At 36.8% G+C, this 26,701-nt stretch overlaps 2 protein-coding genes and 2 non-coding genes across 4 annotated transcripts; 2 read left to right on the top strand and 2 right to left on the bottom strand.

Moving 5' to 3' along the window:
- Positions 1-2,983: 2,983 nt before the first annotated feature.
- On the top strand, positions 2,984-19,840 carry LOC146145485 (peroxisomal acyl-coenzyme A oxidase 1-like). Its single transcript, XM_083390393.1, has 15 exons — positions 2,984-3,163; positions 4,441-4,606; positions 5,248-5,405; positions 7,426-7,533; positions 8,542-8,661; positions 8,862-8,977; positions 9,726-9,895; positions 11,249-11,411; positions 12,527-12,717; positions 13,434-13,595; positions 15,447-15,552; positions 17,642-17,788; positions 18,390-18,499; positions 19,297-19,393; positions 19,564-19,840. Exons 1-15 carry the CDS (start codon positions 3,040-3,042, stop codon positions 19,624-19,626), a joined length of 2,001 nt encoding a protein of 666 aa, XP_083246519.1. The 5' UTR covers positions 2,984-3,039; the 3' UTR covers positions 19,627-19,840.
- A 1,368-nt stretch (positions 19,841-21,208) lies between these two features.
- LOC146145484 (homeobox protein Hox-A7-like) lies at positions 21,209-23,176 on the bottom strand. The gene is made up of 2 exons (XM_083390586.1): positions 23,152-23,176; positions 21,209-21,444 (listed from the first exon to the last, which is right to left on the bottom strand). Exons 1-2 carry the CDS (start codon positions 23,162-23,164, stop codon positions 21,209-21,211), a joined length of 249 nt encoding a protein of 82 aa, XP_083246712.1. The 5' UTR covers positions 23,165-23,176.
- A 1,913-nt stretch (positions 23,177-25,089) lies between these two features.
- Positions 25,090-25,162, top strand: Trnat-agu (transfer RNA threonine (anticodon AGU)). The gene has a single exon. It is a non-coding gene; the product is annotated as a tRNA-Thr (tRNA).
- Positions 25,163-25,690: 528 nt separating this feature from the next.
- On the bottom strand, positions 25,691-25,763 carry Trnat-agu (transfer RNA threonine (anticodon AGU)). The gene has a single exon. It is a non-coding gene; the product is annotated as a tRNA-Thr (tRNA).
- Between the last annotated feature and the right edge of the window lie 938 nt (positions 25,764-26,701).

Genomic DNA, 26,701 nt, shown 5'->3' with positions numbered 1-26,701 from the left:
ATTTCAAAAATGAGCACCCCAACCGGAACTTTATAATCCGGCTTTTAAAATAAATTTGGTCGAACCGGAGCTAAACCGATGGTGCCTTTCAAACGTAGGACCAAAGAGATCTCTTTGGTAGGACACAAGCCACCGAATTGTAAGAGGATTTGCAAAGTAACTGAATCGTTATGCGGTATCTTTAGTTAACGAAATAAGTAATAGATATGTCGATGAGCTCAAGCTCGCATTATAAATAAAGTCGACATGGCTATGCGCTTTTCCGCCATAGGTGTAGCCTACTAATCCAGTGATGTGAACAACTTATTTTGAAATGACTTAAGTTCAAGTCGAAATCAAGTCTTTTCAAATAAATAAAAAGTCCAGTCCCAGTCCAGGTATTTGGATGCCCAAGTCAAGTCCCAGTCAGGTCGTAATTGAAGCAAAAAACAACAACAGTTATTTAAGTAATTCATTTCAAAACTGGTATAATCTGTGCGGCCATAAAGCTGTGAGTCAATGACCTTCAAGTTATTTGTTCAAATCATTTTTATAAATGACATTTTATCTAGAAATGTGCATTTTTGGCCATTTTCGTTACGGTTATGCTATTATAGTCAACCAAGCTTGACGCACCCGATCCGTCAGAAATTAGTGCAGTTCTAAAAGCAAAAAAGTCTACGACACATGAGTGACGAGTGTTCATCCAAAGGACCAAAAAGTATATATAGTATAATCTTGGTATTGTATATTCTTAAATTGTAAGCAAGCTACAACAATACTCTATCAAACTAGCAGCGGTAACGCCGTGTAGGCTAGATGGTTGTAAAAGGCTCGCGTATTTTTTAAAATGTTGCTAAATAACAATTTTATCGCCTTAATAGTTATTAACATCTTTGGGCTGGGCACTGTCGAGAATCCTACCACAGCGTTGAAACAATTATTAAATCAACGCACAATATGTGGGTTAGGTTGCTGGACAGCTCTTATGGGTGGGTGTGTGAAACAAATATTATTCTATTTATTATTTAATAATAATACTTGACCTACCCCAAATCAAATTTTTGATCGCATATTAAAGCAAGGCCCGATTGATATTGACTACAAGCTATGGCTCATTTTGAAGAGTATGTCTTGTAGTTTATTTCGTGAAAAAATTAGCGAGAAAGTTTGAAAATTAGGTGTTAATATAGCTGAATATTAATATTCATAAAAATGAATATTAATATTTTTTTAATATTTTTTTCTGAAAGTGTGATTGCTGGATTGCTGAAGCTATTATAAGGCGTGTGTGAAAATTTCAGATCTCTAACGTGAATATTAGATGGTATTTGGGGCATTTGAAATCGAAAGGCCATATGTCGAATTTGAGCAATTATGAAATTTTTGATCGCATATTAAAGCAAGGCCCGATTGATATTGACTACAAGCTATGGCTCATTTTGAAGAGTATGTCTTGTAGTTTATTTCGTGAAAAAATTAGCGAGAAAGTTTGAAAATTAGGTGTTAATATAGCTGAATATTAATATTCATAAAAATGAATATTAATATTTTTTTAATATTTTTTTCTGAAAGTGTGATTGCTGGATTGCTGAAGCTATTATAAGGCGTGTGTGAAAATTTCAGATCTCTAACGTGAATATTAGATGGTATTTGGGGCATTTGAAATCGAAAGGCCATATGTCGAATTTGAGCAATTATGAAATTTTTGATCGCATATTAAAGCAAGGCCCGATTGATATTGACTACAAGCTATGGCTCATTTTGAAGAGTATGTCTTGTAGTTTATTTCGTGAAAAAATTAGCGAGAAAGTTTGAAAATTAGGTGTTAATATAGCTGAATATTAATATTCATAAAAATGAATATTAATATTTTTTCGTTAAAAGTGTGATTGCTGGAAAGATGTAAGCAATATAAGGATTGTGTAGAAATTTCAACTTTGTATCGTCACAACTTTTGGAGATATTGCCCAAAACCAATCCAGCGCGCCAACTTCGCCCAGGTCCAAATCATAGCCCAAATAGCGTGGGTTAACTGCAATTTTTCAATGTTTTGTATAAAAAGTCGGCGTTCCTTCACTTTTTTACATAGAAAGTTATGCATAAAAAACAAAGCAAAAAATACGGCGCTCTTTCACTATTGTACGTGAAAAGTTTAAAAATAATAATACCGCATACCACAACGCATATTGTTTGGGTTAGGGTGCGGGTTAGCGTTTGGGTGAGGGTTGGTCAAGTAATATTATTTGTATTATTAATAATAACTTGACTCACCCTCAACCAAACGCTAACCCGCACCCTAACCCAAACAATATGTGTTGTGGTATGCGGCATTTTAAGAAATTTTTTTTTTTTATTAATTTTTACGTACAATAGTGAAAGAGCGCCAAAAATACTGCATACCACACTGCACATTATTTGGGTTGGAATGCAGGTTAACGTTTTGGGAGGGTGGGTCAACTGTTATTAAATTTATTATTATATTTATTATTAATAATAACACTTGACTCATCCAAAGCTAGCCCAAACAATGTGCGTTGCGGTATGCTATATTTGTAGATCGTTTTTTTATTGGTTACTTTCTGGCATAACTGAAGGAGCACCAAAACGTCACACTAAAGTCTTTGCAAATGCTCTAGAACTTTATTCTTTATTTGAGTACACTATGCATGGATCTGTAATGTAGCTTAACAATAAATTTCCAAGCCAAAAAGGTCGAGTAGATCGACAGCATCTTGATTAAGACGTTTCGATACGAACTTGTATCATCTTCAGTTGGTGTGGCTGAAAAGCAAATCAAAGCATCACTTATAAAAGGCAGGATGCAATTGCAAGTTCGTATCGAAACGTCTTAATCAAGATGCTGTCGATCTACTCAACCTTTTTGGCTTTGAAATTTTTATTCTTTATCCTTTACCAATTGTTTTCAATTTATTACTCAAGATGTTAAAGTGTGATACTTATTAATACATCTGACCTGATTTATTATTATTTGACAGGTTGTTTGAAATAAATTAACATTTTAAATTATCAAATAAAAAACAAATTGGCCCAACAGAAATGCCGTCAAATGTTGTAAATCCGGATCTTCAAAAGGAAAGAGACAACGCAACCATTGATGTAGAAGAACTGACAACTCTTTTATACAATGGAACTGCAGAATTAGAAAAGAAAAGAAAGCTGGGTTTGTAAAGTTTGCTTTTTTAAATATTGAATATTATCATATGTGTGTGAAGAACAACAATCTGCACATTGTCATTTTAGGTTAGTTGACGTATCATATACCAGCAGCTGTAAGAAAGAATACAAAACTATTTCTTAATACAAAACCCTTTTTTTTAAATATTTTTCTAGGTGTTTTTTATAATATAGACTTTGTTTGCATTTGTTTGGAATAAAGAGTTAGTTTTTTAACACCAGAAAACAAGTATATGAACAGTAAGTAGTTGTTCTGGACACTGTTGCAGCTCTAGGTGGCTAACATGTGGCTTGCGAGACACATGCGGCACTCCACCCAAATAAATGCGGCTCTTACGTTCATGTTTCACTTATATTTTTTTTTAATGTTTCCATTTTGTAGTGTTACGGTATGGACTGTTGCCAGTTCCGACTCAGACTGTTGGCCTTTAGGCCAATGTATTTTTTGCAAAACTTTGAAACAAGATAAACGCAAAAAAATTCTAAATAATATTGATAAATGACAGTATATCAAGAAATGTGTATTTTTTTGCGTATGTCTCCTCATAAATTAAAATTTTGTCTAGTTAACAAAATAAAGGCTCTTTTTCCATGCTTCGTGTGATCGCTTTGTGGGAGTGAGTAAGATATGGAGTGATAGGCTATTCTTTTCTTTCCATTTGTGTGAGTTGTGGCTCTTTGCGGTTAACAAATGTGGCTATTGGTATCTGTTTGGTTGGCCACCCCTGCACTAATGTTAAAATGTAGCCCCCTTATTTATCTGTTTATTATTTAAAAGCAATGTTACTGTTTTTACGAAAATTACACATAAGAACATAAACAATGTCTGTTTAAGGCTGGGCAGAATCTTGTCAGCCTTCTGGTGATGAACATTTTTTGCCCGAACTATTTGTTTTTTTCTGGTTGTGTCCTTAAATGCTGTGTTTGCCTGAAGAATGCATAAACCTTGCCCTGCTTAGACGACATACAAGAAAATAATCCAGCAAAGTCATCTAAGAGTTTCACAACAAAATTAATACCCACCAATTCTAGTATGAAATGCTTACACATATTCATTCTATCCAATATATATTGTTCATAACTGGTGTAAAATCAATCTTTCTGAAAAATGAATAATTTTTTTTGGCACAAATTTCTTTAGTTTTGGCTGATTTGTATTCGCCAAGACGCCAGCAACTGCCATACTGTTTTGCCTTGGACCAGATCTTACTTAGTTAGATTTTGTGAAGATCAGTTTCACCCAGGCTTCACCTTCTTTTTTAGAGGATGCTGTTTTCAACGACCCTGAGTACCGCAGCATTCCATTTAATTTCATGTCACGTGAGGAGAGATATGAAGAAGGCCTAAGACGAACCACCATTGCAGTAACCAAAAAAGATGCCCTTGGACCCCTAATTGAAAATCACAAAGACTTGATGGCTTACAACTCGTGAGTAAAAATTCGCATTGTGGTTTGGATTTTACAGGCATATTCACTACATAAGCCAGTGGTTCTCAACCGGGGTGCCGCTGCACTCTGGGGTGCCATTTTTACCCCTCAAGGGTTTCAAAAGATATTTCAAATTCTTTAGGATTCCATTTTTTGCACTATTGGTAAGCCTTTTGCTACAATTTTTTGTGTACAATAAAAGTGCCAAAATTAAAAACGTTTTTTCAACCTTATTGCAAAGGTAATGAGCTGTTTTAATCTCGTTTTTCGCAATGTTACTATTTACCACCCAGCAAAAATAGAAGCAACGGTGCCGCGGAATTTTTATAATTTCTGTAGTGTGCCGCAAGCCAAAAAGGGGGTTGAGAACCACTGACATTGGCCCTAATTGTTGTTTTCTATTTTGTTTTAGTTTTTTGGTAATTGAAAAAATGTGCAAGTGTATGATAGGTATTTTCGTAGGCCACCATCAGGAAACTTAACATCCCCCCGATGAACTCTTTGATTTGGTCCACTACGCTGTAAATTTAAAGAAACAAAAATGTGCTTATAAAAATCTCATTTTTGTATCCACGAATCCACACTTGTGCTTTTCACTGTAAATTTATGAATGTTTTTCTTCTTTCTTTTCAACCCTGCAGGAACGTCTGTTCGCCCAATGTCATGTTTGATTTGAACTATGGCATGTTTGTGCCAACCCTGCTAGGCCAGGGTACTGAGGAGCAGAAAGCTAAATGGTTAATCCCTGCACTCGACCACGAAATCATTGGCACATATGCTCAAACTGAAATGGGCCATGGTAGGAGACCAGTATGTAATGTCACTGCATTGCTCTCTTTGAAGCCACATGGGGATTTCTGCTGTGAATCATTTTTGTTTTCAATCGAATAAAAAGGCTACATTTTTCTTATATTGGAATGCCTTTAAGTTTGAGAACCGAGTTTTAAGTATGCTGAATTTACTGATGATTTTTACGCAAAAAATTTATTTCTAAACATACCAGATGCCCTAAAAATTTAATTTGCATTCTGTTTTGTACAAAATGTTGATAAAAACCCAAGAGTTGTTTTCAGACTTTTGGAAGTTGGTGTTCCCTTTTTTGTTGTCTTGTCCATAATATGGGTACCCATTATGAGATACGCCCAGTTGCAGAAATTGCCCTGTTACCTTATTTTGTGTAAAAAAAGTTTACACATTTAGTTCTGTATTTTGAGACATAGAGTTTAGCACATCTAAACATAAAAAAACAACAAATTTAAAAAAAACAAATTAAAGAAGAACACAATTTTAAAATACAAACCTACTGAACACTTTTTCAAACGAAAAAAATACTAGAAATATAAAAATATTTAGCAACGTATTATTTTGTGAGTTTAAATCAGTTTTTCTCAACCTAAAGGCACGGACCCCTTGCTGTTGAATTAGTTGGGCCGCTGACTGCAGTAATATATTTTAATTTTTAAAGGTTAGTTCCGAGCAGGATTTTTAAACAATTGCAAAAGCAATATTACCAAGCCATCAATAAATTAGGACATATTTATGCAAATTTATTATATTTGGTTGGCTTTCAAAAAGTAAATATAATTCGGCCGCAAAAGCTTTTCTGTTATACTGACGCTTAGTAGTTGAGTCCCATTAAAAAGGGTTGAGAAACACCGTTCAAAGTCAAAAGTAGTTTTTTTTCTTTGTTCACCTTTACTTTACTTTATTTAGCAACCAAGGCATGTTCCAGACACAATAAAAAAACACATTCCCAACTGCAATTGGGTTTCTTCATTAAAAGTTGGTTATGATCACAGACAAAATAGGGGCAGTTTGTAGCATATTTTGCAACGAAAGTGAAAACTAGTCAACGAAACATGTCCATTTATATTTTCTGGTAACATACTATCACATGCATTCACACATACCAAATCGACTGTTGTTTGACAACATAAATATCAAAAGATTTGATGCCTTATTTTATTTGTTTTTGTCTGTTTGCTGCATCTTCATTTTTTACTTTAGTTTGGCAGCTGGAGGTTTTTCTTCTGTTTCTCTTCACGATACAATGTTCACTGATTCCGTAAGGAGACTGGCCTCGCCTTTACTCAGGGAAAAATTGCTGAAACAATGCGAAAACTACGAAGTGGTAGGCACCTATGCCCAAACCGAAATGGGACATGGTACGTCCGTCGCCATGGCTTAGTTTTTTTTCATTTTTTTGGCTAAACGTGTCTAAAGCATTTATTTAATACTCAAAATGTCCAGCATTTTTTGAGGGTATTGCACCTTGGACTATTCTACTGTGATAATGGACTGCTTTTGTTTCATTTATTGAAAACAATTTTTTTGTATTTCATGCACGGAGATATATTTAAATTTGCACGTAAAAAGGCTTTCTCTTGGTCAAATTATGAGCTGTAATATGCATTGCATGACCACGCAAAATATATCACTGGTTACAAAAAATGTTCATGGCTCTTAAATCCTCGTCATGTTGGCAAATAAAGAGAGCAATGCGCTGTTTGCTTTATGTGTTTAACTAGTGTTCTCTGCAGCTTGGTAAAGGTATAAAGTTCATTTGTAGTAAGCAATGCTTCCCGTGACCTCTGTCGGAATCTCGTTGGTCACGTATGCAGCTCAACCCTAAAAAGCAATTTGATTCTTTTGGTAATAAGTTTTTTTTAGCACTGGACAGCACTTTAATTAATGTATGCAGTTGTCAAAAGTGCCTAATACACTAATCTCTTAACTAAAGTTACCTTTTCTTAATCGGCTTGTAAAACTCTTAACCACAAATCTGTGATTCTAAAAACAAAAAAAATATTTTTATCCAGGCACCTTCTTGCGTGGGCTTGAAACGACCGCTCACTATGACCCGTCCAATCAAGAGTTTGTACTCAATTCTCCCACCACATCTTCAATCAAGTGGTGGCCCGGTGCATGTGAGTTAAAATCCTCATAACTCTTGTTTCTCTTAGTACAGAGGCAATTTCGCTTAATGTCAGTGTTTCTTAACACATTGGTCGCAACCCAAAATTAGGTCGCCGACTGAAGTATGTATTATGGTTAGATTTATTGATATTGGAGCTGAATATCTCTAAAGTTAAGTGAACTCCAGGAGAAATACTAAATTATGACCCAGATTTATTAAATTTGAAATCATTTATATGCTACTTGTATTATATTGTTTTGATTTACAAAAGCAAAACTTTGCTGTATACCTACCCTTGAATTTGGGTTGTTGCAAAAAAAAATGGTTAAGAAACACTGCTTTATGTGATCTGCTGACTCAACAATTGTCTGTATGTCTATTAAAGGGCGGGTCAGTAATTTCAGCCCCTTATTTTATTACAGGTTTTACAATAGCATTTTGCTATAAAAAATCATAAATCTTACATAAAATCTAATTTCGGTTTCATTTGTTTACTTTGACCACCCGGCTTTCCTATGGCCTGAAATCTCCTAAATTCCCGGGCAGGTATAAAAATAACAAAGGCAAAATCAAATTAAATCTAGAGTGATATGTGTTTAATTTATAAAAATAAATTCAACTCAAAAAGTAAGTGAACTTTAATTTTTTGGTCACCGGTGTAAAACTCCCATTGCAAAAAAATAATTTAACAACTATAAATACCGTTAAAAAAATAACAAATATTCAGTTAAGTGTTGTTTTTTTTGTTTTTTTTCTGTTTAAAAGACATTTCAATTGCAGATTTTATTTACTTTTTAAACTTAAAGCACTGTTTAAATGAAACAATAAAAAAAAGTGCACAACTTGCTGTGTGCGCCTTAACAACTAAACTGTAAACTTATATTGGCAAACCCAAACAATAAGAAACTGCTCTTCTGGTGTAAACTAAGTTATAAACCGACTTTTTGGCAGCAGACGCAGCTAACGTTATCATGGTTCATAACTAGCAAATAGCTAATAATGTTAATTTGCTCAACAGTGGGTAAGACATCAACACACGCCGTGGTTCTAGCCCAATTATACACCAGAGGAAAATGCCATGGCATTCATCCTTTTGTTGTCCAGCTGAGAAGCCTGGAAGACCACAAATCCCTCCCTGGTTAGTTTTTAGAATCCTACCAAATTTTAAATTCTGATTAAAAATAAACTGGTTCGTCTATCAGCTTTGCGATTTTTCATGTAACTCAAAATTAAATTTATATAACTTTTTTGTTAGGTTGCTAGTGCTGTGTTGACTCAAGGTTAGAAACCACTTTAAATCTTTGTCTAATGCTGACACATTTTCTTTTATTTTTTAAGGAATCACCCTTGGAGATATTGGGCCCAAATTTGGCTATGCACATAATGACAACGGATTTTTAAAACTCAGCAACCACAGAATTCCGAGAGAAAACATGCTGATGAAGTATTCCCAGGTAAGTGTGCTAGTTTTAAGATCGTGTACATTTATCATTTTTATTCATTTAAAAGTACTTAAATTTGAATAAAGTGTACGTAAATCTTCAAGACCTCAAGGTTGCGAGTTAAAATCAGTTATAGCTTTTTTTTCTACCGGCCAAAAATCCGACTGATGTCAGCTGATGTTTGTGTAAATCACTTATTGATGCAAAGGCTTAAAAGTCCGACTCTTAATGAGGCTAATCGTAGTGTCGAATAAACGCGTTTCTATAGTCTGTTTATGCTAGAATATTAATCAAACCTTAAACGTCAGATTAACGTATAATAAAGTTGAGATGCCTTTGAATGGAAAACATAGTAGAATGTGTTGAAATATTTTCCGTGTAAATGAAAAAAATACAAAGCACCCCGGTACTGCTAAAATCCCTTCTCGTTCAGCTTTTTGCTTACCCAAGAAAAAAAACTACCAGTTAACACAGTTGTTTTCATCCGGGGTGCCGAAAGATATTTCAAATTCTTATTTGCTCTATTGGTAAGCTTCTTGATATAATTTTTTGTGTACGATAAAAGTGCCAAAAATTAGAAAGGTTTTTCTATCTTGTTGCACAGTTATTGTGCTGTTTCAATCTCTTTTATTTTAGCGTTAAAGTTACCCACCCAGCAAAAATACGAGCAATGGTGCTTCGAACTATTTGTAAATCTTTAGGGTGCCGCAAGCCAAAAAAGGTTGCGAAACACTGAGTTAACACTTATTTTTGATTGCAGGTGGCCCCAGATGGCACTTACACGAAGCCGCCTAAGTCAGAACTGACCTATGGAACGATGACTTTCGTCCGAAGTATGATCGTGTCCGCTTCGGCATTTGGACTGGCAAAGGGCTGCACAATCGCCATCCGTTACAGTTCTGTTCGGAGACAGAGCGAAATGCGGCCTGGGTAAGTTTTTTACTAAAGTTCACTTCTTTTACTTATAAATCCTTTATATCAGTGTTTCTCAACCTATGAGTCGCAACCCCAAATGGGGTCGTCAATTTATTTGGTGGGTCGCCGACTGCAGTAGTTTTATATGGGTAAATTTGTGAGCAAGGTTTATTCGATATTTGAAAAAATTACAAAAGCAGTACTAGCTCAAAAATTAGTTTCGTGCTAATTTGTCCTGTTTTCTTCACCTACAAAAATACGACGCGCAGTGATAGTAAAGTTACTAGTCTGATATTTGAGCGCCATCTGCGTCGATCTGATACAAAATAAATTTCTGTTTACATTTTATCTATGGCAGTGGTTCTCAAACTTTTTTAGAAAAATTGCGCAACGGTCCCTCAGCAACTTTTTAAATTGCTCACGGTCCCTTAAGAATATACACAAAATAACATTTGTTTTTAATGGTATCGATGGGTTGGGTGCACTTGCTTCTTTGCTACCAGCTCGGCTATGTTAACCTATAACGAAATCAATCTATCAGTTATGTTAACCTCTGACGAATTTTTGTGTGAAGCAATCACGAACAGTTTTAAAACCGTGACAGTACAGCTCACAGTGGCAGCGCAGCAAGATGTAAAAACGTAACTCTCATTAGCGCAATGCAATACTATGACGTCACAATGGACAATTCAACTCAAAGGGTACAATAACGTGAATGAACAACTGATCAGCTTGCTTTGGGAAAGTAAATTTCCTGAATTTTTTTTGCATAAGAGGTTTTCTTCTTCAGGAGCGTCGTTTTGATGTTTTGTTAGGTGCTTCGCGGTTCCAGAAAATTGCCTCGCGGACCCCAACCACTGATATATGGCTTCTGATCAAAAACAGCGTTTTCTGCCGTAAAATTCAAACTCCCCAAAAAACTAAATTAACAATCGGAGTTAACTAAGCTTCCTTGCGCCAAAGCAATTGTGTGCCATACTTCTCTTATTTGAATTTGATCAATTCCACTCATTTGACCCAAGTAGGTCGGCCGCTGTGGGGCCTGGAAACTTTCAAATATGGGTATACAAATAATATAATAGGTATCGAATATTCCCTGCTTAAGCAAACGGTTGTCACCAACCATTCACCAACCATTAAGATGCCATGTTACCTTGAAAAACGTACACCATAGTGTTATTGCCCGAATCCGTTATCCAAATTTTTTCTACCTTTTTTTCGATTGCCGCTAAAAAATACAACAATAAATGACTAACCCAATATTCGAAAAACTTTAACAATTTTTTTTTGTAAGCTTTGGTCTGTGGAAAATGCGATTTTGCTTTAGAAATTTATGAAAGGTAAAAGTTGCGCAAAACTGCTTTTTAGGGAGCCCGAACCCCAGGTGTTGAGCTACCCGACGCAGCAGTACAAGCTCTTTCCACTGTTGGCCGCCTCCTATGCCTTCTACTTCGTGCAGAAGACCATGGTGGAAATATACAGCACCGTGAACCAGCAAATCACCGAGGGCGAATTTACCAGGATTCAGGAGGTTCGCTTTGTTGTTAACAGTTTTTTGTTGTTAAAAATGGATTTTCTTTCAATTTGAGCTCCCTCAAGGGTTGGAAGGCTACTATGTTGGTGTCGTGATTTGGTAAAGGGTGAAACTCGCAAACACTGTCCAATGTTCATGTGTGTAAAGTTCTTTTTAAACACCTTGTTTCTGGTATAGATCTTCCGTGACACTCGTGTTTGTCCTACAACCATGAATGAAAATGATGTGTTAAAAATTAAAATGTTTGTTTAGCTTGCCCTCAACAGTGCCCCAAATCTCCTCTATTTTAGTCGAAATGCAAACAAAACGGTTTGCCTGACATATAAATATATATATGAATATAAAAAGACTTGTTGTTACCCTAAAATGTTATCACAGCCACCTTTAAAACACGGTAACCCGTTTAAGAATAAAACGGCGTGCCACCTTTTTATATCCGCCCTGTTCATAGCCTTAATAAGGAAATGGATATGTTTGTTGCGGAGTCTTTTACGATTTCGATGTGCGGTTATACGGCCTGTAGTAAATAAACAACGTTTTAGCCCTTACGTGTTATCCCGCAATTCTTCCAAGTACCAGCTGTGCGCCAACGTATTTCGCCTAGGAAGCATTTTAAGTGTGTCACACATCCTCTTACAAAATCGAGACTTCCTAAAGTTCTGTTTTCGTGATCGGTTTGTCATGTGCGTGCCAGGCTTGCTGGCATCTTCGTTTGGCGAAAAAGTGTTTTTTGCGGTCGATTTGCTTATTCGTGCGCTGGTACAGGCACGCACTGCTTCTGAGTCGCTATCAAAGACGGATCTTGCCCTATTTGCAATATATGTTTATTATAGGCCAGTTTATGCACGCCATGCAGACGCTCCGGTAATGCTTACCATTTCTGGTTTTGGCATTACGAGATGGTTACTTTCCACCTTTTGTAATTTGAAACACTCCGAAACCCCATGCTATTTTTAACCATTTTTAGATTTGAGTTAACCCTCTAACCCCATGCAATGGGGTAGTAACCACTTTGTCGAGTAACTCGTATGCCTATATTTTCCAATACTTTACAACGCGTTCGTTCCCTCGCTCTTCCAAACCACGCAAACCATTTAAACTTTTGCATGCAGCTCCACGCCCTTTCGTCGGGTCTCAAGGCCTTCACGAGCAACGTGTCCAACTCGGGCCTGGAGGTTTGCCGCATGTCGTGTGGCGGACACGGCTACTCGTCCTCGAGCGGCTTTCCGCGTCTATACGCCGACTTCACGCCGAATTGCACCTATGAGGGTGAAAACACCGTGCTGCTGCTGCAAACCGCCAGGTGTGGAACAGCATTTGCTTTTTGATTTTCAGTATTAGGGGTGTTATAAGTATGTATGTGTGTGCGTGCGGGCGTGCTTGTAATTCTGTTTTTGTTGGTTAAAGTCTCAAGGCTGGTTCACGCTAGACGCGTTTTAACATCCAACATTAGCGTCTGGCGTCCAACGCTAGCGTCATCCAGTTCACACATAACGCGTTGCAAGCGTTAACGGCAAATTTCCTTGCTTCTAACCCAGGGATGTCCAACCTGCGGCCCGCGGGCCACATTGCGGCCCATCTGAAATTTTTGTGCGGCCCGCTAGTCATTTTCACTCCCAAGAGGTATTTTTAACGTTCAATATTAGCCTAATAAAATGTTCCACTCAGCTTTTAGGGGCGCACTAATAGTATAGTATGGGTAAAAATATATATATATATAACTCTAAAGGCCCGTTATAACTCTAAAGAGCAATACTTAATCTTAAAACTTAATAGGTTCTGCGGCCCATTAAATTATTTCAAGTTTCAATGCGGCCCACTATAATAAAATGTTGGACATCCCTGTTCTAACCGAAAGCGTTAAAGTAAAAATAATTCAACTTTTCCGGTAGTGTCAACCAGCCTTTATTTAGCAAATACGTTTTTCGTTGCTTTTGATGTGCCATATTGGGTGTATATGTGTGCGTGCCTTAACATTTGTTCCGCCTATTGCATCATTTCCATTAAACTTACTTTCAGGTACCTGATCAAGTGCATTGGAGAGGCAAAGCGTGGTGCCCAGCTCCCCGGCACCGTCGCCTACCTTTCACAAGGTCTCAAACGACCCCGGGCATCCTCTGGTGCTCGGGATTTGAAAAGCCCTGCTCTGTTGGTCGAGCTCTACAAAGAACGCGCACTCAGGTAAAGCCTTGGTTAACTATTTTTCGAACGTTAGACATTTATAGGATAGATGTTAGTTAGGCTAATATTTTTATGCCTTGCTTGTATGATTGTTCTAAATAGGCCGACTTATGTTCGACTTTTCGAAAGGCTGGATCACAGTTTGTATACAATATATATAGCAAATATAGTTTAAAATTTAAATTAAAGGTGGTATTTTTGCGAAAAAAAAGTGTGCGAAAAAAAGTTATATTTAAGGCAATGTTGCTTATACCCTTTTTGTTATGAGGCAACGTCAGCCTTTCAAAACAATAAAAAGACACGTAACACAGTGCCGAAGAAAAACGGTTCAGTTCTGTATACTCTCGTCGTACACTTTATAACTAATTTTTTTTTTCAAAGAACATAATATCAAACTTTATGAGTCATCTCTTTACGGCCCTTTTATTGTGATACAACACACCCCTTCCATGGCTCAAAACGTTCCTTAATTAATTGTTTATATGCCGGAAGCAGATCATTACAGATGCATCACACCAACGGTTCGTTTAATAAACTCGCACCATACACTCCAACCCATACGAAATGTTAAACGGACAACATCAACCTTTATGTGCTTATGCCGGTCGACTGTTTCATTGTGCTGCAAAGCGAACTTTTACCAGGATTTAGGACAAAAAGCGTTCGTTTGTTAACTGTAAACTTATCTTCAAGCAACCACCAATGGGGAGAAGAATCTTGTTGCACACAAGTGCACAGAGTTATATAATTTAACAACAAGTAACTTATTATTATTAACATGAAGCATCCTTAATTCGAATGAATACATATAGTTAATGATGAGCTAAAAGAAATATAAGTAGGAACATACAACAAAGGCTAACACCTGATAACACAACTACAGCACCAACTAAATAACATTAGGACAGCACTAACAGAAATGGCAAGCATGCTGGCACAATGCCACATGTACAAAATCACTCATGCATATAAAATTAGTCATGCATATAAAATTAGTCATGCATCAGAATCAGTCAAGCATGAAATAAAAGTAAATGACACATAAAATACAATTAAGGGAAATTACAGTTAACATTAACTGTTTATAAATCAAATACTCAATTCATAGCGGCAAAACGCGAACGTTGAGTTTTACAGACTCTCGCCTTTTAGTCGTGATATTTTCACAGCGATCTGGAGACAAAACAATGCTCACCGCCTCAATAAACTCAAGAACGCATGGTAATCAACCATGCGAGTTAACTACTGGAACGTGTAGTGTTTCAATGCACTGTGTGCTGAGTCATAATTGGTTCTTTTTGGCAAACCAAAGAAAAGTTTCATGGTCCAGCGAATCTCGCATGGAATCGGCGTATTACCCGCTATTAGAATGTTCCACGTTTACCCCCCAATATCAAGCGAATGCCATATTGGTTCGCTTTAATTTTTCACACCCTTAAATTTTGTACTAAAACAGCAAATTTACGCGTTTGGGATCCATAAGGAATTTTTCAGGGGTCGCTAAATTTTTGACAAATTGTTTGACCTGAGGTATAACTTTTTATGTAAGTTTTGTATAATTAAGCGATATAAAAAGTCACCGAACTTAACACCGTGAGTATTTAGGCCGTTTTTGAATGAAAAGTTGTACCGTTTTGTTTTGTTTTTTTCAAAATAGCGTGGTCCTCGGGTAGATGATATCCTCCAACATATCAATGACAAAAAAACAGTTCAGCTAAAAATGATTCCAAGTAAAAACGTAAAACATGTAAAAAAAAACGTTTGACAACTCTTACGATATACATGTAGTTCTCTTGCAGCCAGAAGGATTTACCATTAATAAAGATTACACTCGTTCTTGTTCGATTGCAGGCAAGTTACGTTTGCTGCCGAGAAGGTGGATGCGGCAAGGGCAAGTGGCCTGGATCACGTCGGATCGCTCAACCAAGCGGCCGTCCACTCTACAAGGGCCGCCACCGTAAGACGCTTACACGCGACCCGCGTACTACATCTAGAGTACCTTTGATCGTTGTTTTTTTGGACAAATTTTGGTCGATTAATTAGGCAGCGCGACAAGCATAGATTTTTTCTTGGGGCTTAGCACACTAATGCTACCCTCGCATTTGCGATGTCCAATAATATCGGATCGCAGCCGATAACCCATGTCAAGTGGTAGTATCGGTACTCGTCCGATACTAGACTGGTATCGGTGCCGATCCGATACCAAATTGATATAGCAATTTTAGCCACGATTTGCTATCCAACGCAGCGATCTCTACTTTTTTTTTTTAAGGGTTAATTTCTCCGAAAAAAAAACCTTAAAAACTTCACCTCGCCTAAACTTCACCTCGCCTAAGCCAAATTTGTTCTAACAACCTGAAAAACGTCTTAAATATGCCTATTTTAATTGTTGACTCATATAAATGACGTCATTTCGGTATCGGATCTGGCCGCGACAACTGTAGTTTAAAATATCCGATATCGGTATCGGAATAAAATGTTAGTATCGGACATTACTACCTCGCTCATTCTTTTGTTTTTCGAGCACTTGCCGTGAAAAGTTTACGAAAGGAAAAAGATCTAATTTCATTATGTGGGCCTAAAGATTTATTCTTATTTAAACTGATAACGCTTTATTGATTTGATGCACCAATATCGCCAAAGACACTGAAACTTTTTGTCTTCGGCTTCCGAAAGTGTTTTCACTTTTTAACTCTTCTAAATATGAACTGTAACCGGTGTAGGAAGTTTCGAAAAATAGAAATCCAAACGTCCAAATCGTAGCTATTGGTCTACAATTAATGACAACGATTAACTTGCGTAGAATTGACCAATCCATATGCCCTGTATTTACTACACAAAACATAACAATTTTGTAGTAAACCGCAAATATATAATAAAAAAATTGTGCAAAGGTATTTAACTACCCTAAATCGGGTCATTTAAAACCTGTGAGTTTAAATCCCTCACTTTAATTGGTAGCTGAGCCCAAATAAAAGCAAAATTGCTTATCTGCTGATACAAGAAAATTTAAACCCTAAAGTACCTTTGCGAAGCATTTAATTATAAATCTCATAATTTAAAATGGGGGCAAATTTTTAAAAAATCTCTATAATGAATTGCAAATCCAAAAAGGTCGAGTAGTGTGACATCATCTTTATTAGCACGTTTTAATAATACGAGCTTGTATCACCTTTAGTTAATGTAACTGAAAATTAATTCAACAATCACTTATAAGAGGTGGTTCGCAATTGTTATCATTCTGAGTTTCTATAGCTGGAGCATTACTAAGCACATTCAGGTGTTGAACAGGTACAGCAGTGTTGATAAGGTGTCAATCTTATCTTTATCAAAACGATATCGATCTACTGGACCAGTGCGCGACTCACTGGTTGGGAGCACTGTACTCGACCTTTTTGGCTTTGTAATTCATTGCCGGCTTTGTAATTCATTTACAGATCCGTGCATAGCGTACCCAATCATTTCTATGTTTCGACAAGCGTGCTGTTTCATTTTCTTCCTGTCAATACCAGACTTAGACAACTAAATAATTCTGGTTTGCTAATTCATTAAATTAGAGCAAAATGCGACTAGTTCTAATCTAATTTATGAATTGCTTGTTTGCTCTAATTCTAGTTCTATTTTTTTTAATTCGGATTTTACCAAAACTGCTACTTTGTTCAACGGCATTTTTAGTCAGTCAGTTAAAACATAAATATTTAATTAAAACTCTTTAGTTTGAACGACTTGTATGTAATTTTTACAGTCAAAAAGCATAAAAATTAGCACACATATATTTACCATTCACGTTCTTATAAGAAAAATCGCGATTAAATCAAATTGATTGTAAATAATTAAATGTGATCTTGTTCAAATTCGGGTTGAAATTTAATTTTTTAGGAATTCGGTAATTCTAATTCTAATCTAATTTGGGAAAAACTCGAAACGATCTAATTTGGAAAAACTAAAATGCTCTAATTTTACTTCTAATCTAATTTAAAAAATCCGAAATAAATCTATTTGTTTGGTCAATACCAACTTCAAAACTTTATGGCGCTTTTATGCAGGCTCACTGTCACCTCCTGGTCGTGGAAAACTTTGCCGATAAGCTTCGCGAGCTGCAGGTGTCATCCGTCCTCTCAAAGACCCTCCTCCAGCTCTTCCTGCTATACGCATTGGACGGGATCAGCGTCTTCAGTGGCGAGTTCCTCGAAGTGAGTAGAAAACGATTATTCCTGCCCTGCGAAGATTCGAAACAGTCTCCCGTTATATGCAGGGTTATCAAACTTGTTAAAAGTATTTGAACTGATTTGTGTATTAAAGGTCTTTGAAACACCCCATGTTTTGTCAGAAATCTTTAAATGTCCTTGAATTTATTTTTTATGCAGCTTTAGTTTATATGAAAAAACAAACAATTTTATAACTATTTTTTATTTTTGAACATGTCACTTTGTTTTCTAATGATATTATTCCGTGACCGATCTAACTTTTGGTCTTAAAAGTCGATAAATTTTTGTTTTACATATTTTTCTAAATAATTCTGCTTTTTCTAAAACATTCTCCATTGTAAAGTTCGTTTCATTGTTCTCACATTGAGCAAAAATTAACTTATTAGAAAATAGCCCGGCTATTTTTTTAGCATTTAGTTCCTCACGAAAACTTCGTTATAGGTTCCGAATAGTCAACATCATCTAGTTTTAAAACCTCTAGGTTATATGTAATTTCCCAACTCAGCATCCTGCCATTATGTTAGGCGGCCTATCTTCACAGGCTTTTTTATCTTATTTTGTAGCTAAAATTCGTATTCTTTTCCAGGATGGCATTCTTAGCGGCGCGGAGGTAAAGGCAATACGTCAGCACGTGGTCGAACTGCTTCCCTTGATTCGGACCAATGCGGTAGCTCTCGTCGACGCTTATGATTTCAGGTAGAGCGCGAAATTCCCGTGATCTTTGGCAGGGATTGTCAAACCTCCTTAGTCTGGTAAAACTTAAAACTTCAAAAAAGGAAAAGGCGTGAAGTTTTGTTAAATTAATTTCATTTTCGGCCGCAATCTAGTTCATTGGTTTCACCATTGAAAACGCGACAAAAGATTATTCCTAGGAAATAAAACTGCGTTACTTTTGCACACTTCTCCATTCAAATCTTCACGTCGTTTTTTTTTAGTGTTTGGCACAATAGCCATGACAAACTCCTTTTTTAACAATCATGTTTTAGTCGAACTAAGTCGAACGAAAATCGTATTATCTGTTAGTAATAACAACAACATCGTGGTAAATTGTTAAGAAATTGTTTCCAAGGGTTTAACCTTGCGCATTTCAATGTAAGTACAGTGCTACCACTTATTTATTTATGCAAGCAATCTATTACTTGCGGTCAAACTGCCAACTGAGCACATGGTTCCTTGGCATTGTAGTTGCCTTTACGGCAGTTTGTGTTACTACCTTGTCGGTATGAGCTCGCTCTGTAGGTTAACTAAAGTGTTTGGCAATGATGCAAAACCTACACCGATGCTGTTTCGGTTTTCTTTTGTATTCATTCGAATTAAGACATGCATCCACTTGTGTAAGCCTTAGTGTTATTAACAGATTCCTATACACTGATAACGACTTTATAGCGTAAAAAACGACCCATTAGTTTTCACAAGGTATATGCATTATGCAGGTTCAACATATTTCGGCTATTTCTCTAATTCTAACTCTTATCGTCCCTTTTACTTGGCAGGGATGAGGTGCTAGATTCTGTGCTCGGCCGCTACGACGGAAATGTGTATGAGGAGCTATTAAAGTGGGCCCAGTCTTCACCGCTGAACAAGACAGACGTAAGATGCGCGACCCTTATAAGGGTCCCATTAAAGAAAGATTAAGAACCCCTGTCGTATTGGCAGGGATATAAGTCGTTTCCATGTCAGTTGTCATGTATCAAAAAAGGCCTCATGCAATCCCTGAAGAATTCAGTACAAAAATAACTCGTTTTTTTATATTTTGACAGGTGCATCCCTCCTACCACAAATACCTGGGACCTCTTTTGCGCCGAAACCGTTCCAAGCTGTGAACCAGCTCTGGCTCTATTTGTTGCAATTGTTTCAAGTTCCATTTCTTTAAAGATAAACCGCTATGCAATTAGACGCCGCAGAAACCTAAATAATCTTAATTGTTCTAGTTTTCTCTTTTTAATTTGCTGCTTTGTTTATTCGCACTTTAATAGTTATATTTTAAGATTAATTATTATATTTTAAGGCATGGCCACTAATAGAGATATCACAAAGGCAAGTAAACGTTTTTGAGATCAGTGTTGTTCGAATAGGAATAATACTGTATGTAGGAGCTCAATATGACAATCAGTTGTTGCCCGTTTAGGGCTTGAATTTAATATATTCTATGGAATTATGTTTACGAAAGACCCCGTTATTAACAGTGAAGAAAAATACTTTTCTCCAGTGATTATTGCTAGTCCTAACCAAAGTATACGACTGATAGAGGAGTTAAATCATGGAGAAGGTCATGCCACCTATAAAAGTGAAATATATACTCCTTTCAGCAAATGCGTTAAAACTACTTTCTATTGGTTTGAAACTTCGATTTTTACTTGTTATATACACTTCAACTGTTAAGTGGTCGTCTGACAGAAATATGTTGCCAATGTTCTGGGTTGTGTGAACTAACACCCTCTTACGTGACGCTATCTTTAATCAACGTGTTGTATTTTATATTTCATTTTCACTAATTCACTTTTCGCAAATAATGAATTGTTTTTTTTTCGGGCATAATGTTATCCGCAGTGCTTAATCGTTCAAATAAATTCGTTCAAGCCAATCAAGAATAAATACCTCGATTGTAAGCTTTATCTTACTAAACCTTCAAACGTTTATACATCATATTATTCAAAAAGTTGTCACCATCCTCCATCGAAATTTGTATATCTTTGACGATTTTTAACATAGCAAAATAAAAATTGTAAAATGCCTCGTTGACTGAGAACCCGTTACTACTGAGAAACCTTTACTACTGAGTTCTCGTCTGGATCAAAATATAATTTTCTTACGCATATGATCATCGTCTTTAAATGATTTATCGCGCGGCACTTTGTTTAAGTCGCCCTGTTTTACTCTTTAGGTGTTCTTTGTATAGATAGGTTCAATACCTAAACAAGTAGACTTCATATCTTCCAAGCAATAGTATTTGACGGTTGTTAGATATTATATCTTTCAGGCATTTAAAGAGTGAATAGTAGGCTACGGTAAACGAATATTATGAAACTTTACTACCGAAAGTAAGGCTTATTCTGGGGTTGAATTGTATTAATTACTTGAATTGTATTAAATTCAGTTTTATTGTTGTTCTGATCTAAAGCAGGGCTTTTACCTCGCTTCTGTTGGTAAAACAACCATACAGATGGCTGTGTAATAAACGGCATTTTTTAAAGCTAGGTTCTAAATTGAAAAGAAACTGCTGCCAGTGCCACACATCAGCGACAAAGAGTAAATGGTTGCATTTAACAACATGAAATCCATAGCTACTCAGCAACGAAGTAAAATTTCGCAAGAAAATCCTGTGGGCCTTACGATGGATCATCATTGTCCCTCAGTTGCTAATCGACTCCCGAGTTTTTTTTCCTGAATCTACAACACTAGGTCTTAATCCGGACCTGGAGGGTTGCTGGAAGAGAACAGTTGCTGCTCCTTGTTCTCTTTCTTCCACTTCATCCTCCTGTTCTGGAACCAGATCTTGATCTGCCTCTCAGTGAGTTGGAGCGCGTGCGCGATCTCTATCCTCCTCCTGCGCGTCAGGTAGCGGTTGTAGTGGAACTCTTTTTCCAGCTCCAGGGTCTGGAATCGGGAGTAAGTCTGCCTTCCTCGGCGACGCTGTGGCCCTGTAAAGCACCGGCAGTAAAAACACTAGATATTTAGATATTTTATTAGTACCATTTTACAGAAGTTTCCTTTGTTCTGCCTATGAATTTATGCTCGATAGCTTCCATATCTTTGGAAATATTTAACCTTTATTGCTGTTAATTTCTTTTAAGTGCCTTTCATCTATTTTTGGTACGCAGTTTATTATTTAAATAGCAGTTCACAACATTGCCAGTGGGTAAAATGTGAATTATCAAGTCCAGCTACAAAAATAATGCCAAGAAAATAAATTCCCGTGTAAAATACTTGTTTAATGTTGAATTGTTATTTTCATCAAATCCCATTTTATTTTCGTATTAAATCCAAATGCTTATTTTCTTTGAGTTACAAGTAGGGGAAGGTGGGGCAAAACGGACCCCTTAAAGAAGTGGTTCCCAAACTTTTTTGGCTCGCGGCACACTAAGAAATCTTAAATATTTCGCGGCACACTTTTAGCAGAACAATAATAGAGCATTTTATAATCAATACAGGACAAAATTATATGTAAATTAACACAGGACAAATTATATGTAAATGTCTCAAAATTAATAATTTGTAATTAATAGTGCGTATTTATGTCTAAAATGCTTGCGTGTATGCCTATTGGTACGGTAATAAAAACACTCTCTTTTCCGAAACTACTAAAAATTTCGCCGCATACTGGAGAATCTCGTGAGGCACTGGTGTACCGCGGCACACAGTTTGGGAATCACTGCCTTAAGGGATAAATGCTATTTTTCGAGATTCACAAAATATATTTTGATAAGTAGGGTAGGCTATCAACTGAAAGGTTTTACTGAAAGTTACTCCTATGCTAAAAAAAAACTGAAAGAAGCATACTTTCTGAATAAAGTAACCTTTGTTGCCGATTTTTACACGCTGGCGGGGCAAAACGGACCCCACTATCAAAAGCTAATTTAATTGCCTTGTTGTGTTGAAATGCCGGATCAAAGATTTTTGTTTGAGGGACGCATAACAGTTTTCAGAGGTATTGGCACAAATTACGTCACAACGTGACGTCATAATTTAATTAACAAAACTAGGCCAAAACATACAAGAAAACCAAAATAGCACTACACTAATAACATTGCAACTATATATAAGTTACATGGTTGTAAATAGGCCGTACGTTACTGCCATATATTTCTCCCAATGTGGTATACCAACTCATAAGTATTAAAACAAATATCAATCGAGCTTTTTTACAACAGATCTCGTGGTAAAATTTCTGATTGTTTTGGCAAGGCTAATCAATAAAACAAACAGTGCAGTTTTAAGTTCAGTTATACGCTAGTAAAACAGAGTAACTAGTGAGGGGTCCGTTTTGCCCCGCATGGTGGTCCGTTTTGCCCCAACACTATCTATCGCATGAAAACCTGATTTCTTTAAAATCTTTCAATTTAAAAAGTAAACTGTTTCGGATTAATAAACAGACTCTTACCTACAAATTATGTAGCGAAAAAGCAACTTCGTATTTACTTTTTTCTCCCCTCCCTGGTTTGTGCAAAATCGAGTCTGCCTAATTTTCGGCCTCAAATGTTTTTTCGACAATAGTCACTGTTCAGCAAACAAATATTGACGCTGGCAATTTTCGTTAACGAGAAAAGTGAGGGGTTCGATTTGCCCCGGGGGTCCGTTTGGGCCCGCTTTCCCCTAATTGTTAAATGTACAACATTTTGATTACATACCATGAGTTCGCATCCAGGGGTAAATGGGTACTTGTGAATTGCCCTCATACGTTTCAGTCGCAAACCCCGGGTTCCCATCCAAATCATTGATGCACTTTTCTAAGGTGCCCTTTATCGCCACTTGGTGGGTAATGTTGCGCGTGTTGCAGTTGCCACTAGGTAGCGTAAAATATTGATAGGTCGAGTTGTTGGAATTGTCGCGCGGATTGTTAATCAGAGGGCGTCCATTGTTGGTCGACTTATGCTGCGTGTCCAGTAATTTGTGAAAGGGCCACATTTCGTTTGCACAGCACTCGCAACTCTCCAGTATCATCGGCCTTTGAAGGTTACATGTCGCACGACGGCGGTTAGTAAAGATTAATCCTGGAATCGAAAAATAAAACAACAGTTTGTCTGTCTGTCAAACCAACACTCAGTGCGACTTCAACGAAGATGTAGGCCTATGCAATTTCTTGCATTTTAACTTTTAACAAGTCTTGTTTGATGTCACCATCGACCTAACATGCATTTACTATAATATTGTTGCAATGTTTCTACTTCGAACTTTTTCAAGGGAAAACTTACCTTTGTCAGTTGTGCTTTTCGGATTTTTGTCACTTTCCATGTTAAATTACTTGAACTCTCCACGGTTGCCGTTCCGTTTCTATCTTCTTTCTCGTCAGACTATAATTACACTTTATTTTACTTCAGTATGTTTATTGGTTTTAAACCTTGAGGTATGTGTTAGAAATTTAACATAGCATCAAATTAGACTCATTAATAAAAATATATGGTACGATTTTTTTAACGAAACTCACAATTTTATTGCGAGAAATATTACCATGAGGATTGAGTGTCTTTGTAAAATAGATCTGCTGAAACAATAAAAATATAGTGGTGAACAAATTAACTTTTAATTTGTCCCGCATCATTTGAAACTTTGCCTCTTTCTCTCTCACTCCTGGTATATTTTAGAATACTTTGATCTCCTTTTTTGCAATATATGACAAAACTATCATAAAGCATAGCCTATAGGCCTACCTATCAATTACATCATAAACCTCTTTTTCTGTTCAGTAGTATAATATATGTCTAAGTTAATCTTCGTCCGCACTTAAATAAAATAACGTTTTCAAAACCGTTTGGCGTCCGTTGCACTAACGGCGTTAGCAGGAAACTAGCATAACAAACAAAAGTTCTTAGTTTTTCACTGGGCTCATTTTGATCCTAAGCAGCAGTGATTTAAGGGAGGGCATTTCGCTGGCCAACATACGGCGACATAGTCCTGGCCGCTTTGACAGCAAACTCTTCAGATGAATATTTTTAGAAGTTCGCGTTATTCCAAAATACAGGCTGCAGCCAAAATAAATTTCCTTAATTGAATTGCCTTAAAACCCCAAATTAGTGGCATTCACTTAACGGATATAATTAGCGTGTTTTCTTGCCTCTCTTTTTCAAAATGAACCCTGTCTGTTTATAAACTATTTTTCGCTATTTCGTTGCTGATCGTTATAGTCGACGCTGCAGTGTGTACACCGTAAAAGTGAATTTAAAAATTCGCCATTAAGAACATCCCTATAGTTTTGCAACTTTTACCGTCAGCGATTTATATAAAACTTCGCCTAGTAGACCAAAGTTATATTAGATACCTGTTGTTAATGGTTAAGCATGTCCGGCCGCGCGCTTCAGGTGGTATTTATCGAGTGTCCCACAGAAATGACGAAACAAGTCAGTTTTCAAAGTGCATCTTGCGTGAAATAACGACATTTTCATATTACTTCCGAATTGACACAGAGCTAAGCGTGATCAAAGTGTCTTTCCGGGACAATTGTTAGCTAACGGGGCCGTAAATCAATTGAGTACATGTATTGAAGTGTAATTACATTTATGCGATGACGAACTGTGGAAGCCTTTTTCATAAAATGAATATAACTTATATTTTGAACCGCTATGTCGCGCGGCGCCATGGCTAAGCGGTTACAGCGCCTGTCTAGTAAACAGGAGATCCTGGGTTCGAATCCCAGTGGTGCCTTATTTTTTTTTCTTGCATTAAACTGCGTACAGAACAAAGTAAGTTTTTGTTTGGGGTTTGCTTACTGTTTATCAACCTTGAGGAAACAACTACAAACGTGGTAATTTGCCGCTTTTTTGCGCAAACAAACCTAAAATGCTATTATTACTCTTATCACATTTTAGACCAGCGCCTTCATTTTTCGTTAAGTTAGGACGGCACTGGTCTTTTCGTCCGAGGGTTTTTGTTGCTTACATTAGTTGGCTTAGCGTGAGAGTTAGCGTTGGTGTTCGTCAAGTATTGTTATTATTGCGTTTGGTGGGTCAAGTATTGTTATTATCTTTATTCTAACTTTTTTATGTCTTTTCCTTGCAATTTAACTTTCTTGGGTATGTTACTGATACTGACAACTTGGTATGTTACTGTTAAAACATATGTGGTAGGATTCTAGACCAGCACCCAAAAATGCTCTAGTTTTATTCATGTTAAGCTCGACAAAACGATAAGGTACAAAGTAAATCTATGATATTCCGCACAAAGAAAAAAGCAAGGCACCACTGGGATTCGAACCCAGGATCTCCTGTTTACTAGACAGGCGCTGTAACCGCTTAGCCATGGCGCCGCGCAATTACAACTCACCTATTTAAGATTGCGTAAATCCATCTCAGGTAAATGCCTTTTAATGGAGTGTGTATAAAGTTTTTCTACAATTAAGCGTTTCGTATTTCTACAGGGTGCACAATCTAAAAAATTCGTAAAATTTTACAAATTTTATAGTCAACGAGATTGGGTACGACCATATACCCCCGTTTAAAGATACCAAAGTAACTGGAATGTTACGTTTTAACAAATATTTCGGCGCTGGTATAGAATCTTACCATCACGAACATTATTTGGGATGTGGTAGGATTCTAGACAAGCGCCTAATTTTTGCTTACACTGTAGAGCGCACGATTAATTACCGACTATAAGAGCTTTTGTGTTTATGGTGCAATTTACGCTGTATCGGCTTATACCACAGATTTATTGTCTACTCGCACCAAAGTGTTAAGTGCTTACTGGCTTGCATTTTCTCTGTGCGGTCAACACAGGGATTTGTGTACTTAAGCCCGCTATCTTCTTGTAAACCAGGGATGTCCAACCTGCGGCCCGCGGGCCGCATTGCGGCCCGCCTGATATTTACGTGCGGCCCACCACTAATTCTCACTTTCAGTAACCTTTATTAAAAACAGTTGTTTCGAATATCATCAAAACGTGAAGATCGCGCAGTATTTGGTGTATAGGCATAATCTTGTGTTTTTTATAATCGAGTCTAATGTCGCATTTCAACATCCATCGAGCACTTTGTGCACCCATCATTGCTAAGTAAGATGTTTGTTTTTCTGAATGTGTGTTTTTCCGGACCGTTTTAAGGAAATATGTAAGCCCAAACACGTGAAAACTTAAATTTTCGCATATTTGCGCATAAGTTTACTCTCGAAGAACGGTGTTTATAAGTTAGGTTGTTTTATGACGTCACGATATGACGCAACTTATGGGGTCACCCCTTTAATTTGAGAG

The sequence above is a fragment of the Ascidiella aspersa genome, chromosome 5 (assembly GCF_963924565.1).
Source record: "Ascidiella aspersa chromosome 5, kaAscAspe10.2, whole genome shotgun sequence".
Lineage (NCBI taxonomy): Eukaryota > Metazoa > Chordata > Ascidiacea > Phlebobranchia > Ascidiidae > Ascidiella > Ascidiella aspersa.
The sequence above is the reverse complement of the archived record's forward strand: the minus strand, read 5'-3'. Positions and strand labels throughout refer to the sequence as shown.

What these genes read in the sequence shown, in the direction of transcription:
- LOC146145485 (XM_083390393.1), top strand. Translation starts at nt 3,040, where the DNA reads ATGCCGTCAAATGTTGTAAATCCGGATCTTCAAAAGGAAAGAGACAAC. An exon ending in TACAAAGAACGCGCACTCAG is followed by an intron (nt 13,596 to 15,446) that starts GTAAAGCCTTGG and finishes GTTCGATTGCAG; the next exon opens with GCAAGTTACGTTTGCTGCCG. An exon ending in TCAGTGGCGAGTTCCTCGAA is followed by an intron (nt 17,789 to 18,389) that starts GTGAGTAGAAAA and finishes ATTCTTTTCCAG; the next exon opens with GATGGCATTCTTAGCGGCGC.